This window comes from Canis lupus, chromosome 37 (genome assembly GCF_048164855.1).
Source record: "Canis lupus baileyi chromosome 37, mCanLup2.hap1, whole genome shotgun sequence".
In the NCBI taxonomy this organism is placed as follows: Eukaryota; Metazoa; Chordata; class Mammalia; order Carnivora; family Canidae; genus Canis; species Canis lupus.
Window position 1 is genome coordinate 3510299 of NC_132874.1, and position 19778 is coordinate 3530076.

General features: G+C 40.4%; 1 protein-coding gene across 10 annotated transcripts in view; it reads left to right on the forward strand.

Annotated features, from left to right (window-relative positions):
- LOC140626472 (cytidine monophosphate-N-acetylneuraminic acid hydroxylase) overlaps positions 1–19778 on the forward strand; it is a 115042-nt gene that overhangs the window by 73627 nt on the left and 21637 nt on the right. For 4 of the 10 annotated variants that reach the window (XR_012025645.1, XR_012025646.1, XM_072814281.1 and 1 more), the window contains exons 10-13: positions 5232–5372; positions 9755–9929; positions 12016–12132; positions 18014–18129. Coding sequence is in view for 5 of the 10 variants with exons in the window: in XM_072814281.1 (XP_072670382.1) it covers positions 5232–5372; positions 9755–9929; positions 12016–12132; positions 18014–18129 (549 nt within the window). In the remaining 5 variants the exon portion in view is untranslated. Of the gene's footprint in view, positions 1–5231; positions 5373–9754; positions 9930–12015; positions 12133–12455; positions 12777–14157; positions 14489–18013; positions 18130–19778 lie in introns of those variants that run through there. The other 6 variants (XR_012025649.1, XR_012025648.1, XR_012025647.1 and 3 more) reach the window with 6 other exon arrangements.

Here is a 19778-nt window from a genome sequence, read left to right on the forward strand (position 1 = left end):
TATTTTCTTCATGAGTTGGTTTAAGCAATTTGTTTGTTCTTGGGACTCTGTCCATTCCACTAAGTTATTTAATTTGTTATTGTACAATTGTTCATAGTCTTATCTTCTAATTCTTTTTATTTTTGTAAGGTTAGTAGTAATGTCCCTGCTTTATGATTTAGTTATCTGTATCTTCTTTTATTATTTGTCTGACTAAAGGTTTGTAGACTTTGTTGATCTTTTCAAAGAGAAAACTTATTGATCTTTTTAAACCAACTTTTGGTTTCATTGATTCTCTCTACTGACCTTTCTTCTTTTGTAATATAGATGTTAGAGCTATAAATTTTCCTCTGAGCACGGCTTTTACTACATTTCGTGTTTTTTATTTTTTACTTTTTATTTTTTTTTTATTTATGATAGTCACAGAGAGAGAGAGAGAGGCAGAGACACAGGCAGAGGGAGAAGCAGGCCCCATGCACGGGGAGCCTGACGTGGGACTCGATCCCGGGTCTCCAGGATCGCACCCTGGGCCAAAGGCAGGCGCCAAACCACTGCGCCACCCAGGGATCCCCTTTTTCATGGGTTTTATATGCTGTGTTTCTGTTTTCATTTTATCGCTAAGTACTTTCTCATTTCCCTTGTAATTTCTTTTATTTATTGGTTAAGAGTGTAGTATAGTTAACATTCAGTTATTTCTACATAAACCTGTAGGTTTATTGCAATGTCCATCAAAATCCTGGCAGAAGTTTTTTGTATATACAGACAACCTAACTCTATGATTCATAGGAAAGGTAAAGGAATTAGAACAGCCAAAACAATTTTGAGAAAGAATAACTTTGGAGGGCCCACACTGCCCAATTTTAAGATTTGTTATAAAGCTACAGTAATTAAAGCAGCATGATATCAATGAAGGGATAAACACTGGATCAATGGAATAGAGTAGAGAATCCAGAAATAGATCCACACAAATACGAACAATTGATTTCTGACAAAGGTATAAAACAATTCAACAGAAAAAAGATCTTCAATAAATGTTATTAGAACATATGAATTGGACATTCATATGCAAAATAATAATCTCAATTAGATTAATTGAGATTAAATAAATTAATAATAATCTCAATTTAGACCACACATTGTATACCAAAAAATAATCCAAAATGGATCATAGACCTAAATGTAAATATAAAGCTATAAAACTTTTAGAGGAAAATGTAGGAGAAAATCTTCATAATTTTCAGTTAGGCAAAACCTTCTTATTATATATAACACCAAAAGCGTAATCCATAGAGAAAAGTTTAATATATTGGACTTTATCAAAATGAAAATTTTTTCTCATGAAAGTCACTGTTACGAGAATAAAAAGACAACAAAGAATGTGAGAAAATATTTGCAAATCAAATATTTGACTAATAACTTGTATCCAGAAAATATATCTCTCAAAAATCAGTGTCAGAAAACAAAGAACTCAATAGTAACTGGGCAAAACATTTGAACAGGTACTTCACCAATGAAGATATATAGATGTAATAACATAAGAAATGATGGGCTCATATCAGTAGCCATTAGGAAATGCAGATTGAAACCACAGTGAAAAAAGTTTTGATAAATCAACAATATCCAGTTATGGTAAGGATGCAGAACAATAGAACCTCTTACAAATTATTGTTGGGAATTCAAAACGGTACTGCCTCCTGGAAAACTATTTGGTTGTTTCTTTAAATATGCATTTATCATATGACCCAGGAATCCCACTCCTGGGTATTTGCCGTTGCGAAGTTAAACTTCTATTACACAAAAACTGTATACAGATATTAAAAGCAGTTCTATTCATAATTACCAAATCAACTCAAATATCATTCAACAAGTAAATGCATAAACAGACGATGATACGTCTATACCATAGAATACAATAAAAAGTAAATATTGATATACACAACAACACGGATGAATCTCAAAGGCATCATATACCAAGTGAAGGAATCAGTTTCAAAAGGTTACATATTGTATGAATCTGTTATCATGGCATTCTGGAAAAGGCAAAACTGTAGGGGTGGAGAACAAATCAGTGGTTGCCAGGGGTTGGGCTTGAGGGAAGGTTTGACTGAAGTGGAGCAACATGAGAGAGTTTTTGAGAGGTGATGGAATGGCTCTGTATAGTGATTGTGGTGGTGGTTGCACAAAGCTGTTCATGTGTTAAAATTCATAGAATCATTCACACAAAGTAAAAATATTGAATGCAAATGGATATTTTAATTTAAAATAATTTTTTTGTTTAAAAAACAAAAAAGCAAATAGTTATTCTTAACATCTTCAGCCATGGTAGTTAAAGCTAGCATATTTGTTTAAGTCAGGTTGCACATTTCATGGAACTCATAACCCCTTAAGAAAAGAATATGTATGGTTTATCCATTCTGTCATATTGGAACATAGTTTTATTATTTTCAATGTTAAGATCTCATAGATATTTTAATTTTGCTTTTATAAGATTCTGTAATTATATATAGAATTGACTTTATCCTTAGTACATGCAGTGATTCAGCCTCTAACTATATTTTTTTATGAGAGAGTATGAGTACCATCTGCTTTATGATGCTCCTCTTTTTCCTCCATACTGGGAATACTCTGTGATCAAATGGGAAGGACTACCTTTGTGCAGACAGGGAATGCATATGTCGTTGTACTCAAGAGGAAATTGTTGTAATAATTCACTTATCTAAATTTGTTGGGTATTACATATTTATTTTAAATTTATTGGATGATAAACCGTCCTCAAGATAAGTTCATAACAATATCCTGTAAGGACTGGCCATGATTTCCCATCCATTAGAGGAGCACGTAGAAGAAATCATGTATATGGAATTTAGCTTCTCTTTCTACCACTTATTAGAAGCAATTAATTGACTTCTCTAGGCTTCATTTGTCTCATTATTAAAACATGACTGCTTTTGCTTTAAAGTTCTGTGGTCTGTGACATACCTACTTGTGTTTAATCAGTTAATATGTCTGATTGCTGATATATTTCCTTTCTTTTGACCTTCTTGTTGACATTATTTAGCTGCCTCTTATCTTCCTAATCCTTCTGGAAAGACTGACCTAAGATTAAAAAATAATTCCTTGAGATGAATATTGTTCATTATCATTTATCATTTATTGAGCAGCACTGTTCTAAGAGAAGCAGAGATGAAATGATTGTCATCAGAGTTATGGTCTACTGGAAGAGAAAAACAATTAAAATACAGAATGCTAAGTGGTATGATACCTGTGTGTTCTGGAGGCAGTGGGATGCCATGAGGGTCAGAAGATGACTGGGTGAGACTATGAATCTGAGTTTTGAAGTATGAGTAGACACTGACTAGCAGAGATGGAGAGATGGTGAGGTGAGAAGTACCGTGCAGGATAGGGGACTCAGTCTAGGGGACTAAGGAGGCATGCACTGGAGGAGCCAGGAAGTCATATGGTGAACAGCATTGTGTGTGCCACTGCTTATAGCTTGGATTTTGACCTGAAGGAATGAGGAGCCCAATAAAGGAGTCCGATGAGGAACAGGGACATAATGAGGTGTGAACTGGGGAGCTTAGGTTGTATGTCTGTGTGGTGGGAAGGGAAACAGAAGAAACTGGAGGCCAGTTTGAGAACCATTACCGTAATCTAGGAAGAACCGTAATCTAGGAGAACCGTAATCTAGGAAGTAACGATGAGTGACGGTGAGGATTGAGAAGCCAGTTCAGACTCCAGAGGTGTTAAGGAGGTTGAACTCCCAAGAACATGAAGAACCAGATGTGGTGGGTACTTGATTACAGGACACATGACTACTTAATATACTGCCTTTTAAAATAATTGCAAGCCACTCTTCAGTGTGTATGTAATGGGCAAATGTTGCTCTCTATACTGGGAGTACCCCCGAGAGGGTGTCATCTCAGTATTGGTTTTACTATTATTTTAGAGGGAGACAAAGAAGCATCAGGAAGTGAATTTTGTGAATACCTCACATTATGTTTTAATAGTGTTATGGTTTGGGAGATCAGTTAGTGAATCATCTTGAGACTAGAGGTAGTAAGAAGAGGAGACAGAGTGGTGGCACTGCTTCAAAATGAGTTCTGCTCCCACGGGAGGATATTAACTCATATAGGAAGGGAGAAGCTATTCATATCTGTGGGTGAGTTGACCCAGTTGTGCAGTATTGATTCCAGGGTAGTAAATAACATAAGTCACCCTGGTGCTGCAGAAATACAAATGCTTACATATGTTTTGTATCTGTCCATCTGCCTAAAATTATCTATTGGGTCTAAGTCATAGCTCCAGAGAGTAAAATTCCCTTTAACAGAAATGTCAGTCTATATAACCCATGTCCAATGAAACACAATAACAAATCCTTTTTCTCTGGATCTCCCCTTTTCTGTGCCAAGACCATCACCACCTTCCCATATGTCACTGGAATGGTGATTTCCAGAAAGATTGTGGTTTGGTATTGAATTTGGGAGATGCTCATCTCTGATCAATAGAAGCACAGTTAGAGACTAGGTCTCAGGAGGAGCTATCACTGAGGATGTGTGTACTCTTTTATAATAGGTGGATTCTTCATGGTTTTGAGACTTTCATTTTTATTTTTAATTTTTTTTAGCCTATAAACAATAGAAACTTATTTCTCAGGAGGCTGTAATGTCCAACATCAAAGTGCAGATTCAGTTTCTAGTAAGGATCGGCTTCCTGGCTTTTCAGACTTTGCTCCCAAAGTGGGGGGAGAAGCCCCTCCCTGTGACCTCCTGGGAAGGTTGAGCCCTACTCAAGGTGTGTGGTGGAGAGCTCAGGGGAGCCCTGCCATCTGGTGTGCTGACCATGGGCAAGTCACCTGGCCCTTTGAAGCCTTAGTTCCCTTCTCTCGAAAATGAGATACTTAATAGGAGCTATCTCATTGGAGTCTAATGAAGATAAAATCAACTAGTTCATGTTAAGCACTGAGTATTATTCCTGCCAAATAACATCTAGTCCTATATATATTTAATTAATATTAAAAAGGAGAGTATGCCATTCCCACCTATTTAAAATAGTTGGTTTTGGTACATGTAACTTTAATTCCAACCACCGTATGATTATACTTAAAAACAAAGTATAAATACAACTTCTTTTACTAATAATCCTTAGGCCAAGTATAGTCTTTGTTTTTCTAAAAAAGTTCTAGCATTGTTCTAATCAGACCATGCATCTGAGAATAAATTACTTTCTTACCTGGGCATGTTCTTATTTCTCAGGTATATTAAGGAAACAAACATCAAAAATGACCCAAATGAGCTTAATAATCTTATCAAGAAAAACTCTGATGTGATAACATGGACCCCACGACCTGGAGCCACTCTTGATCTGAGTAGGATGCTAAAGGACCCAACTGACAGGTTTGGTTTGAATATTTATAGAGGCCAAAGATGGTTTATGGTTTTTTTTTTTCAATTTTATGAGAAAATAAAGGGCACACCCATGGCCTCTTGACAAGTCCTTATTTGTAGAAATATTGTTTCTGCTGGCTGGCATAGTGAGTTTCTTGTGCAGTAAGGCCCACATATCACTTTTAAAACTGGAAATCTTACAATTTAAGTAAACTATGAAATATCTTTCAAATCTAAGGGGAAAAAATGAGTTTCCCCCCAAGATTTTCATGTTATATAACAAATACTCAAAACGTTTTCCTCATCTCATAAACTTATTTGAGGATGAAGGGTGGGGGGAAATTTTTTCTATCCAGAACTGTTGATAGGCTCAAAAATAAGGTATCTTAAGAAAGCAAACAGCAATAAGCTCGAGAGTTGGTTTCCATATCAGTATAAATGTTACCCAACTGCATGTTTCACGTAGAACACATCTGAACAAGTAGCAGTGCGTTGGGAGTACAATTCAAGAAAAGTTAACACCCATGTGACAGACCTTTATTTTCATAAATACTTGTCTTGAGCCAAATGAAACTGTAAGTTTCTCACCCTTACTTAGAAACTGGGTGTGGTAAAGATTGGTGCAAACAATTACCACAGGTGCAGCTGCTCTCTGCCTGCCTCCCCCCACAAAGTCAGTGTGAACGTGGTAATCAGCGATTCTGACCTTTTGTTGACTTCCTGTGTCAAACCACTCGTTGAATCTGGTTCATTCCCCTTCGTAAATCTGCCATAAATCCAGCACTTGCTTCCAGCCTTTTCTGCCATGGCCTGAATTAGGCTTCTCACAATTTTTAGCCTTGATTCCTGCAGGGGTTCCTGACTGGTCTGTGCCTCCACCCCTGCTCTCCCTTGATCTGTACTCTAGGCCAGCTGGTTTCAATCTACTGGTCAAAATCCATGGTGGATTTTGGTGGGTTGTAAAATCAATGACATTGATTATGACCCACATTTTTTAAAAAATGAAACTGAACAGAATAGAATATACTTGAGTGCATTGCATATAACGAAGGTAAGTATTATTTAAGGAAACTTTTGTTTTGCGAGTACCTTTGGGGGACCCCCAGGATCCTGATATAAAATGTTAATTCTTACAGGAATAATAGGCAAAAAGTTTGAAAGCCCTTACTCTACATTGCTGCCAGCATAACCTTTTTAAAATGCCAAACTGTTTCTGTTCCTTCCTGCTTACAATTCTTTAGGATTGCCCAAGCACCTCTAGTATAAAAGCAATTTTTATTCTTCAGATCAAGGGTTAAGAGAGGTTTCTAAGTATTCTGGTAGTAGTGGGGCATTCAAGAGCCTTTGTCATGCGGCATTTGCTGAGCTCCCCATCTGCTCGGTCTGGTCTTCCTAGAGCAGAAACTCTCAAACCTTAATGGGTATCAGAATCACCTGAGGAATTTGGATAAATGCACATCCCTGAGCTCCACCTCTGGGGACACTGATTCAGTAGATCTGACATAGAGCCCAGAAATCTGCATTTGTATCACCAAAGCATTCTGGGTAACAGGAGAGTAATACTGTTGGATTCTCAGTAGTGAGATAGAGCACAAGGGACATCGGGGACTAAGTGCTGAACTCTGCTTCATGAGGGAAGGAGAAGATGGGGGAACAGGAAATGTGGTCAAGAAACCTCGATCTGTATGTTAGTAAATTGAACACCAATAAAAAATTAAAAGAAAAAAAAAGAAGGGTACTTGTTGTGATGAGCATGGGGTGTTGTATAGGTTAAATGATGAAACAAATTTTTACCACATGTTAACTAGAATTTAAATAAAAACTTGAAATTTAAAAAAAAAAAAAAAAAAGAAACCTCGATCTGAAATCAGCATTTGAGCTAGGTCAAATGAGGAGGAGTAGTTGAGAGGGAGTGGATGGGAGAGACAGGGGGAGGTGGGGGGTGGAGAAATTCCAGACTCCAGTAGGGGAATGGCATGTGCTGGTGACGGGAGGTATAAATAGTATCGTGAGTTTGGTGAATGCAGATACTTTGAATAAGTGAATAAATGTATGTCATTCATTCAGAAATTATTTACTGAGCTCCTTTGGTATACCTGGGTAGACATCATACTAGGTACAGGGATGCAGCTGAGAAAATGCCTTTCCCTTGTGTGAGGCAGGAAGGCCGAATGGCATGCTGAGGGTGTTGGGGGGCAAGGTCAGAAAGACCCTGTGAGACTGCTCAGGAAACTTGTCTGTGAGTAGTAGCGCTTGAGAAAGTTAAATGCAGCAAAGCAGGAACATCACTGCATTGTGTCCTAGAAAAACCATTTCAGTTTGCAGAGGAGCATGTACTAGGGAAGAGGCTACAGGGAGAATAGCTCAGCTGGGAGGCTATGGCTTTATCTGGGAGAGATCAGCCTTTACATAGACATGGGACAAGGAGTTGCAGAAGTAGTTTGGAGATCGATTTGGAAATTAGCCTTAGGATTTTGTAGTATTTTGTTACAGAAACCAATGCATCTGTAGCTTTGGGAGAACAATGAGCTAAAAGTGTTGTTTCGAGAAGTGGCACCTAGAGATCTACCATCACTTGCCAGATATTTACCAGACGGTGCCTATTTCCCTCCTTACACTTCCCTTATCCAGATCACATCCTGTTCTGTTTCTAGGATTCAAGATTCCATGTCTCACGCAATGATCCCTTTTCACACTGGATGGGCAGAGCTCCAGGAGGGTCACAGAACTCTTTTGTCCATATTGCCCACTGGGTTTCAAAATAAAATTACCCATCTTTTTTTTTTTAAGATTTTATTTATTTATTCATGAGACACACACACGCACGCACACAGAGAGAGAGAGAGAGAGAGAGAGAGGCAGAGACACAGGCAGAGGGAGAAGCAGACTCCATGCAGGGAGCCTGATGTGGGACTCGATCCCAGGACTCCAGGATCACGCCCTGGGCCAAAGGCAGGCACTAAACTGCTGAGCCACCTAGGGATCCCCTAAAATTTCCCATCTGTCTGTATCAGCTGTGGTGATGAGTACAATAAGAGGATTATAAATTAGAGACACGAAAATCTGGATATTTCTCAAAGCCAGGCTAAAACTGTCCATACGCTCAATAGACATTTGTTGAGCCTGTTCTATGTGCCAGTCATGGTTGTTACTTCTTCTTCTTTTTTTAAAAAAATTTTTATTTAAATTCAATTTGCCAGCATATAGCATAATACCCAGTGCTCATCTTAGCACATGCCCTCCTTAGTGCTCATCACCCAGTTACCCCATCCCTTCACCCACCTCCCCTTCTCTGACCCTTTGTTTGTTTCCCAGAGTTAGGAGTCTCTCATGGTTTATCTGAGTGGGGAAAAATTAAAGAGGAAGAGAAACAATGGTTGCTACTTCCATCAAACTTATATTCTGGTGGAGATAGAGGGGCAGGACAGGAGCAAGCAGACATCCACAAAATAAATATGACCACATGATGTTCAACATTTCCATAATTTAGCTACTTGAATCAAAAGGGTCCAAATCAGTGGTTTTCCAACTTTTTTTTTTTTTTCCCCACCAGACATGGACTTTTAGCTTTAACTGTTTCTGGCTTGGAAACCCATCACACGGATTAACAGGAGCTTAGGCAAAGAGGCCCAACCCTTGTGGGTCCCAAGTTACTACTTTCAGATGCCTGAGAATCATCTAGGCAGTTTGACACCTACTCGACTGGTCGACAGTTGATATTCAAGTGCTAACATTTGCCTTCCTTCTTTCATGGTCCTCTCACCTTTCTGTCTTCTCTGCTCCCCGTGGAATTCCTCCTTTATATCCCCACGTCTAACTATTTGCCTAACTATTTGCCTCAAGCCACCTTGCACACTGTTTATGCCCTGTGGTCGGTCATCTCTGATTTCCTTTAACTGGCCATTTTGCATTTCTATAGGCAAAGTCATCCAAAACTATCGCATGTACCCAGCAACCTTGGGTAATATGCCCCCTGAACATGAAACAGATGTCTAGAGCCACTGCTCACGTGTGCAGGACAGAGCTCCCAGAAGGGTAGAACTCTTGGCTTTGCTCCTCTTCCATAAACCTTTACTACCCTGCCAACTCCTATAGGGAAAAAAATCTCCTTATTGGACATGTATGTGGCCACACACCTTCCATAGCCTAAGGTTTCGTACCAGGATTAAAGAGGGCATCCAATAGTTATTTTTAAAATTTTAACGTAATTTGTAATTTAAAAAATATTTTTAGAGTTATAGAAAAGTTGCAAAAGATAAGAGAACTTTCCTGTATTCCTATCCTCAAACTTTCCTTAATGTGAACATCTTGCATAATTATAATACAGTCATCAATACCCAAGGACCTAACATTGTCACAATAGTACTAACTCTCACCTCTGTGTCTTCAAGCAAGGGCATCATAGAGCCTCCAAATGGGACAAAAATTTACAAGGATTCCTGGGACTTTGGACCATATTTGAAAGTCTTGAATGCTGCAGTAGAAGATGAAATATTTCTTCACTCATCCTGGATAAAAGAATATTTCACTTGGGCAGGATTTAAGGATTATAACCTGGTGGTCAGGGTACGTCATCAGTATTATTTGTCTTTGCTTTGTTATATTATGGAAATATACGAAATTCCCCTTGGTGTTCCAATTTGTTTCTCAATAAACATTCATCAAACGCTACCAACTGCTTCACGGAGCAGATTTGACCATGTGATAAATGATCCCATGTTGAAAATGTAAGGACTCTTCCCTCAAGTGCAGCTCAGTTGCTCTGGTATTCTTTTGCCTCACATCACCATGTTTGTTGTTGTGTTTTTCTGGGTGTTTTGTTCAGTGTGGCAGAAATCAGCTGTTTAAACTGTGGGGCTATAAGGTGCTATCCCCCTGATGAGGTAGTGATGTGGAGCAGAGTGACATAGAAGCAGGTACCTCTTATCGGAAGCTGTGGCAAGCAAGAACCAAATCACACAAATTAGCTCCAGCACATACACACACAGCTCAAAAGCCAAGTGGTTCAAGTTAGAACCTGGTCACTGAAGTTGAAGGTGTATCCAAAAGCAAAGTGAGTACTAAGAGGTAGGGGGATGTGAGAGGAAGAGGATGCCTGAAATGCAGCCGGGAGTACTACAGAGTCTGAATAACCAGCTACTCACATGTATATTTTATCTGGGACGCTGAGTTTAGGGCGCATCAGGAAATAGACAACATTCACTCTTAGAGACAAAGATCGGGGATCCTCAGAGTGAGGACTATTCCCAAGTTTAGTTTTCAACCCCTGAATAGTAATACCAGGCAATTCTTGCCTTCTTTTTTTTTTTTTTTTTTTTTTAAGATTTTATTTATTCATGAGAGACACAGAGAGAGGCAGATAGACATAGGCAAAGGGAGAAGCATTCTGACTCCTCGCAGGGAGCCCAGTGTGGGACTCGATCCCAGGACTCCGAGATCATGACCTGAGCCAAAGGCAGACACTCAACCACTGAGCCATCCAGGTGCCCCAATTCTTGCCATTCTTAAAAACTGGGAATCCTAAAAACCTGCCCCAGGGGATCAGTGTCAGTCTCTGACAATTTTGCTGGTCAGTAGTGAGAGAAGTTTGAGTATGCTCACGAATACGGTTACAAAGTTGTCAGTTTTCTTTTCTTGGGATGAGCTGCCATAATTCCAAATCATTATTCCCTCTCTATTTTTGAGGTGTTAAAAGAATTCTTCCTTAATGAAATAAAAGTAGATGGAAGAATTTTTTTTTCTTAAGTCCTCACTTGGCAAAATAAAACACAGATGACCCTGGAGCAACACAGGTTTGAACTGCACTTATAGGCAGGTTTTTTTTTGTTTTTTTTTTTTAGCAGTCCAGTACTGTAAATGTTTTTTTTCTCTTAGGATTTTCTTAAGAATATTTTTTTCTCCCCTCTGTCATGAATAAATAAAATCTTAAAAAAATACTTTTTTCTCTAGATTATTGTTTATTGTAAGAATACAGTATATAACACATATAATGTACAAAGCATGTGTTAATCAACATTTTATGTTATCGTGAGGCTTCTGGTCAATGTACTATTTGTGGTTCTGTTGTGGGGAAGTCAAGTTATATGTGGATTTTCAGATGCATGGGAGGGGGGCAGGGGAGGGCATCTGTGCCCCCCCAACCCCTGTGTTGTTCAAGGGTACTGCATTGGTATTTATATTAGCTCCCGAATATTTTTTAGAAAATTGTCTTTGAAATCCACAGATCTGAAAAACATTGGTCTAAATGATATTTTCAGTTGGACAATAAGCATGAAAAAGAAAGTATATTTTTCACGGAACTGTATATGTTCAGCAGCTATGTAATGATGAGAAACATCGCACATTTTATTGCTTACATCATCTGCAAACTTATCGTCGCATTTGCTGTCTCATTACTAGCAGTGCTCAAGATAATGATAATCTCTGTAGATTGGATTGAAGTTAGCGATATGAAGGAGCTTCCTTGTGTAGAGGCTAGAAGTTGCATATTATCAGTCCCGGAGAAGAGAAACGGAGGGAGAGAATTATCCTAACTCCAATTCATTGCTATCAATTAAGGCTGTTTGGATCTTACACAATCCAGAATTTTTTTAAAGACCTTGACCACCAGATTGATATACTTCTTCCCTTTATCCTGTTGTCATTTGCACAGATGATTGAAACAAATGAGGACTTCAGCCCTTTTCCTGGAGGATATGACTATTTGGTTGACTTTTTAGATTTATCCTTTCCAAAAGAAAGACCAAGCCGGGAGCACTCGTATGAGGAAGTAAGCAGCAACACTGGTGGCCGTACTCTTTCCTGTCTTCCTTTCTGAATACTTTTTTTTATTTTGGGATAACTTTAGATTTCCAGAAAAGCTGCAAGGATAGCACAGAGAATTGTTAACACCTTACTTTACTGTGGTACAGTTATTACAACTAATGAGGCCATAATGAAACATAATTATTAACTCAGGTCCACATTTGCTTCTTTTTGAATTAGTTGCAAAGGGGTTGGCTTCTTTACATGCTGACTTCTAAACAGCTGACTTGCTTAAGCTCTTTTCAGACCTGCAAGCCTTGATCTCTGCCTTTCCCCCCTGCCCTCCAGTGGGGCCTCCTTCCCCAGGTGAGCCCAGTGGACGTCCCTATAAAAGGGAATTTAGTCAATGTACCTCAACACATATTTGGTTGAACTCCAGTTTTGAGCAAATCCTTGCCTTGTGGCACCATGATGGAAGGGAAGAGCTGTTGCTTTGGAGACACCTTCTAGCTGAGGACTGCTGCCCCATGCCTGCTGATGACAGGCTTTAGTAAGTGATGTAACCTGCCCAAGCCTTGGTTTTTTTCCTTCCACGGGGTGTATTCCCACTCTGCCAGTTTTTTGTGATGTCAAATGACTAATAATGTATGTGAGCACTGTAATTTTATTTTATTTTTTTTTTCTTTATTTATGATAGTCACACAGAGAGAGAGAGAGAGAGAGAGAGAGAGGCAGAGACGCACACAGGCAGAGGGAGAAGCAGGCTCCATGCACCGGGAGCCCGACGTGGGATTCGATCCCGGGTCTCCAGGATCGCGCCCTGGGCCAAAGGCAGGCGCCAAACCACTGCGCCACCCAGGGATCCCTGTAATTTTAAATTCTATACAACTGTAACAACCATTAGGCAAGTTAGGAGAATATACAGTCTGCCCTTGAACTTAGGATAAGCGCCATATAAATGTATGCTACTGAATTGTAGCAATTTGAATGTACCTTTGTATAACAGATGAGTTCTTAAATGCATTTTAATAATTTGACTTGTATATTGATGTTTAGTAAAGTACTTGCCATTGAAGAGAATCCCAGGCTAAAACTTCAGTAAAACCAATAACCTACTGCCTGTTTTATGGGTTTTAAAAAACTGGGTTTTCACATATAGGAAAACCCTATGCAAAGCACCCATTTTAAGAAAATGGATCTATTAAATGTGTTGCTTTATTTAACAAACGCTTCCATAGCTTGAAGCACTTTATAAATACATGTCACTTATTTGACAACAACCTTATGGACAAAATATCACTATATTCCCCATTTGCGGATCATGGTGATGTCCAGGAATTTGCCCAAGGCTGTCCAGCTGTAAGTGGTGGTGCAGAAGACTAACCTCAGTGGTCTAGCTCCAGAGTCCACATATTAGCCACTGTGTTGCTTCTCAAATCTGAATTCACCAAATCTATACATTAAGGTATCTGTTAGCCTTAAAGGAGATTCATCTTTGGATGTTTTTGATTCACAAGTTCATGTAAAATATTTAACCAAAAGTCCCTTTTTCACAGCTTTTCATAATACATCTGTTGGGTAAAGCAAACAGCAGATCTGTTGGAGATTTAAATGCACCGTGGGGTGAATCATTGTGCCTGCCGTATACTTGGCACTCTGTAATGTGGCTTTTGGTGCTTTTATCTGCCAGGATTTTTTTTTTTTTTAAGATTTTATTTATTTGAGAGAGAGAGGCAACAGGTATGTGAACACAAGCACAGGGGTGGAGAAGGAAACTCCTCACTGAGCAGGGAGCCCAAAGCAGAGTTTGATCCCAAGACCCTGGGATCATGACTTGAGCCGAAGGTAGACACTTAACCAACCAAGCCACCCAGGGGTCCCATCTGCCAGGATTTTAGTGAGATTTCTTATGCTGAAGTTTATGCTACCCTTGGGAAAGCACCTCTCCTTGCTGCCTGGAGCCCTCTCATGCTACTGGTTTTTTTTTTCCCATAAGTTTTTCAAACTCATATGTAGATTTTCTATTTCACCAACTCTCCCTCTCTCCTAGAACATGGTTCCTGTAGTCGACCTCCTCCTGCTCCAAACTGGATGGGTTCCTCTAGGTCTGCTGCAAATCTGCCATCCTACAACATCCCTTATCTGCTTCCAGACTCCACCAAGGTCTAAACTCTCTTTGCTTCAGACTCTCTGCTTATAACCCCCGAAGAAAGGGTGTGTGGGAGCTAAACTTCAGATACTTTCCTGCCTCACGCAGCAGGATGGTTTAGCTGAGCACAGGATGCTGGCTGGCAAATCACTTTCCATGGACACCCGGAGGCATTGCTCCTTTGGCTTCTCATATGCAATGCTGCTCACCGCAGGCTGATCTTTCTTCATTTGTAAGTGACTTTCAAGAAATAGGGATTCGTCTGTATTTACCAATAAAAAGACTTTTATCAAGCTGATTTAGGGCTTTCTGTATATGTATGGGACTTGTCATCCAGCAGGCTGGACTTAGAGGCAGAGATTCCGGGCTTCAGTGCTCACAACCGGCCCAGGGCAGATCCTGTAAACAGGACTGCTTCGTGGAGACTGTGGGAGGCAAGTGCTGGGTGGGAAGGGGACAGTGCCTGATGAGCTCCAGTTGGTCTGAATTTACCAGAGACCTTGGAAGTCTGGATTTTTCTGTGAAATACCCAGATGACACATTAGCAGAAAGCTAATTCAGGTTTTTAAAGGGGACTGTAGGCTCTGTGAAACAAAACTAAATTTGGTGGTCACCAGTTTGAGTTATGAAGGCAGGGAGCCGGCTGTTAGGCTGGGGGTCTCCTAAGTACCAAAGTGTGGAGCTCCTAGCTTCAGGACATCATGATGATACCACCTACTCTTGTTTTGCCCCCCAAATCAATTCCATTTACTCAAGAGAACTGACTGAATATATTTGGTGAGAGCAAGGCATGGGCCTAGGAAGGGGTCATCTGTTTGACATATGTTGTGCTGTCCTCATTGTCGTCCTTGGGAACCCACCTCTACTCCTGGCACATCTGGATGCCCCTCCTCATACATTCTGGTATCCTGCAGACTATGTGGTTGCCACTGATCAGCCTGCTTTTTTCCAGATTCAAGTTATTTGAAATCTCCTACTTGTCATTGACTTACTTTGTTTCCTGTTTTTTGGCAGCTTATACCTGTGTAAGTGTGTTGTGAACATTTTACTTGGGCCTGGGAGTGCAGAGAAGACACATTTAGCATGTGATCTGTCCTTTTTTTTTTAAAGATCTATTTATTTATTTGAGAGAAAAACTGTAGTACAGGACAGGGGGGTGGGACAGAGGGAGAGAATCTCAAACAGACTTTGTGCTGAGCACAGAACCTGACATGGGGCTTAATCCCACCACCCTGAGATCATGACCTAAGCTGAAATCAAGAGTCAGATGCCTAACCAACTGAGCCACCCAGGTGCCCCTTGTCCATCTTTTTGACCTGGAGTTCTTTCTTTCCCTTGTTTTCTTTTTGCATATATTTTTTTATTGGAGTTCTATTTGCCAACATATAGCATAACACCCAGTGCTCATCCCGTCAAGTGCCCCCCTCATAACCCATCACCCAGTCACCCGTCATCCCCCCCGCCACTTCCCCTTCCACTACCTATGTTCATTTCCCAGAGTTAGGAATCTCTCATGCTTTGTCTCCCTCTCTAATTTTTCCCACTCATTTTCCCTCCTTTCCCTTATAATCCTTTTCACTATTTCTTATATTCCCCATATGAGTGAAACCATATGATGATTGTCCTTCTCCGATTGACTTACTTCACTCAGCATAATACCTTCCAGTTCCATCCACATTGAAGCAAATGATGGGTATTTCCTGATAATCCTTCTGCATTCTTTTGGAATCTCTCTTTCTCCAGGCATCACTAAAAGTTCTTATTTCCCTCCAGGGCTCTATGTTCAACTCTCTCTTCCTCTCTAGTCTCTTCCTAGGTGACCTTGTCTGCTGACACCACTTCTCTGCTAATGACTCCAGAATCCATATGTCCTGCCCTACACCATGGTCCTTCTTGAGATTCTTTATAGTCAGTTGCCTGCTAGATATATCATCACCCAGATTCCTAAGTCCTTGGTACCTCCTTTTCAACTTGTTCAAAATTCAACGTATCCTCTCCTTTTCTTTTTTTTTTTTTTAAGATTTTATTTATTTATTCATGAGAGACACAGAGAGAGAAAGAGAGAGAGAGGCAGAGATACAGGCAGAGGGAGAAGCAGGCTCCATGCAGGGAGCCTGACATGGGACTCGGTCCCAGGTCTCCAGGATCAGGCCCTGGGCTGAAGGCAGTGCTAAACTGCTGAGCCACCTGGGCTGCCCACCTCTTCCTTTTCTAGAACTGTCCTTTCTCCTTTTCTGGATTATTGGCAATATTGTACACTGACCATGAGCCACATTAGACACAGAGGAGTAACAACCCTCCACCCTTCCTTGTCCCTCATCCCCAGAGCTAACCAGTCACCCAGACCTTCCCAGTTTCTACCCTAAATATTTCTCATTCCTCTCTCCCGGTCTCCCATGTGCTCTTCTCCAGATGGAAAGGTCAGAAAGGCTATCTACCCTCCTATGAGGAACTAGACTGGATCCCACAACTTATGAGGGGCAACCTCCTTCTGATTAAACTGTGCTGTCAGGTTTCTAAATCTGCTGGCAAAAGAACAGAACCTCTCAGCTGTGTTTCAGTTCATAATGCATGTAGTTTTATAGGAATGGTGCAGGCAAGAGAAACTAATGCAAGATGTCCATCTTCTATTCCTTAGTTGACACTTAATAGCCTGCCATTTGGGGCACCTGGGTGAGCATCTGCCTTTGGCTCAGGGTGTGATCTCGGGGTTCTGAGATCGAGTCCTGCTTTGGTCTCCCCATAGGAAGCCTGCTTCTCCTTCTGGCTATGTCTCTGCCTCTCTCTGTGTCTCTCATGAATAAATAAATAAAATCTTAAAAAAAATAGCCTGTCATTTATTACAGTTTCCCTCAACTGGCATTCATGTGCTATTTTCCAGGGGAAAAAAATCTGAGGCCCTATGCTGAACAGGCTCCTGGTGAACTTGAATGCTGGTACTAATGAAACGTCAAAGCCACATCTTTTCTTAGGATCCTGTCCCTTGGTATTACTTCGTGCTCCCTGTTATAAATGATACCATTTTTTTTCCTCACAAGAGTCCTGTAAGAGAGGCTTAGCAAGGTGAAGGTCACATGATTATTAAGCCCTGGGCTGACACTCAAAACCACCTCTGCTTGTCTTCTAATCCTGTGCTCCCTTAACTATTTACCAGCCTCCATGTCAGGAGTTGGAATTCTTTAAAGGTAAGGGCTTGACCACCTAGTGAAGGTAATCTTGCCCTGTGGATGGCCTGAAACACACAGATTACTGTAAACCTGCAGGCTCTGCTTTGCCGCTGAATGTCTAGGCTGGAGACTAGAACACTACACCTAGAATAACGCTACAGCGCACGTATTTACGGAGAGCTTACTGGGTGCCAGGCCTCAGTGTAAGTCTTGACTCACATAATCCTCGTAACAGCCCCTGAGGGATGTTCCATTGTCTCTGTTGTGTAGATGAGAAAACCAAGGCACAGAATGGTTGCCAATTTCACACAGCTAGAACATGGATTTGAACCCAGGGATGTGACTCTGTGCTGTCAGCTGCTATGTTTGCATCCCAGCTCCTGATCCCTTTCTTGTTCTACTTTCCTCAATTCCTGGTGCACTCACAGTCCCTTCTCTCCCCCTAGCCTGTCATATCTACTCCATTTGACTTTTCCCCATGACGGCCCTATTGCCTGCCGTCATAGGCAGCTGCTTCTCCTGGGGACTTGAGGGGTTGATGCTCTGTGCTGGCTGGGTCACTCCTGCTAGTTGTTCTGTATCTGTTTCAGATTCGGAGCCGGGTTGATGTCATCAGATATGTGGTGAAAAATGGTCTACTCTGGGATGACTTGTATATAGGATTCCAAACCCGGCTGCAGCGGGATCCTGACATATACCATCATCTGTAAGTCTGAAAATGTCTGTCACATGCTAGGCCATTGCAGAGGAGAACATGGATACATACACACAGTCAGGGTCTGACTATGCCCCGGAATTCTGATGGAAATGTGAGATTCCACCATTAGGGCTTCATTTCTCTTAACCTGTAAAAAGCAAGTCTGATTAGGAAAGCAATATTTTATTTATTTATTTTTCAAGATTGTATTTATTTATTCATGGGAGACACAGAGAGAGGCAGAGACATAGGCAGAGGGAGAAGCAGACTCCCTGTGAAGAGTCTGATGTGGGACTCGATCCCAGGACCCCGGGATCACAGCCTGAGCCGAAGGCAGATGTTCAACCACTGAGCCACTCAAGTGCCTCTGATTAGGAAAGTAATATTTTAAAGAGTCATCATTTGTACATTCATACAAATGTGTTTCAGTCCCTTTTGGAAGTAGTTTTTGGTATAGGAGATGAAGGGACATTACCAGAGGGAAGGTGTGCATTTGCCAAGACAAGAATGAGAGGCGGTGTTTATGTGACAAAGCCATGGTCCTTCAAGACAATCCTCTCCCATGTCACATTTTTGCCTGTGCCCAACCCCAGTCTGAATTTGGTGGACTGGTTGGTTAAGGGGAATGGCCCACTGAGTTTCTGCCTATCTCCACTTCAAAACTTAAGTCTCTCATTACAAAACTCTACATCTTTAAGATTATATTTGGAACATTTGAGCTGAAATGTCAGAAAGGCCCATTTGCCATTTTTATATTTGCAAAAGGATCACCAAGAGGGAGAATCGTTTCCTATCCTTACCATTGACCCTCTGAAAAACGCAGGAATTTAATTGTAAATAAGCAAAACCTGCCATCTGGCTCTGCCTTGAGCTTGCAAACAGGCATATTTTAAAATTTCTTTTCTTTCCTTTTACTTATTTCCTTTTGAATGTTTTAAAATTACTTTTAGAAAGTATAAAGAACATTGAAGCTTGTTAAAATAAAAGTAAATAACTCTACCCCACCCTTCCCACAAAACCCTATCATTTCCTGCCTCTCCCTCCACCCACTCTCCAGGGCAAACTCTTGATAACAATAAACTCAGTGTATATCATCCTGGCCCTGTTTCTGAGAGTATCAACATTTCTCTAAATATAGTTGTTCTCAATAAAATGTCCCATGTAGTTGGAGGGAAAAGTTTGTTGTTGCTGTTTTTTTTAAATGTAATCCTAGTATATGGTCTGTAATCCATATATGGTCTGTAACTTGCCTTTTTTTACTCATCAGTGTATCTTTGGTATCCTTTCTGTTGAGACACACAAATCAGCTTCAATTTTTTTTTTTTAAGGTTTTTAAGTAATCTCTATACCCAAGGTGGGGCTTGAACTCATAACCCCGGAGATCAAGAGTTGCAGTCTCCACCAAGTGAGAGCCAAGCACTCCAAACCTCAAATGTTTTAATGGCTGTAAAACGTTTCAACTTTTGTTAATTTTCAACAGAACATATACGTGACTTCTTCTGGAAAAAAGGGAATGAAGCAACTTTTGAGGAGATTTAAGAGGTTATTTTTCCTAAGAAAATAGTTTCCTCTTGGAAGCTTTTTAGAATATTGATACTAAAGACTTTCTATTATTGTTTTGATAATGCAGGTCGTAAATATAAGAGGAACCCCTAATA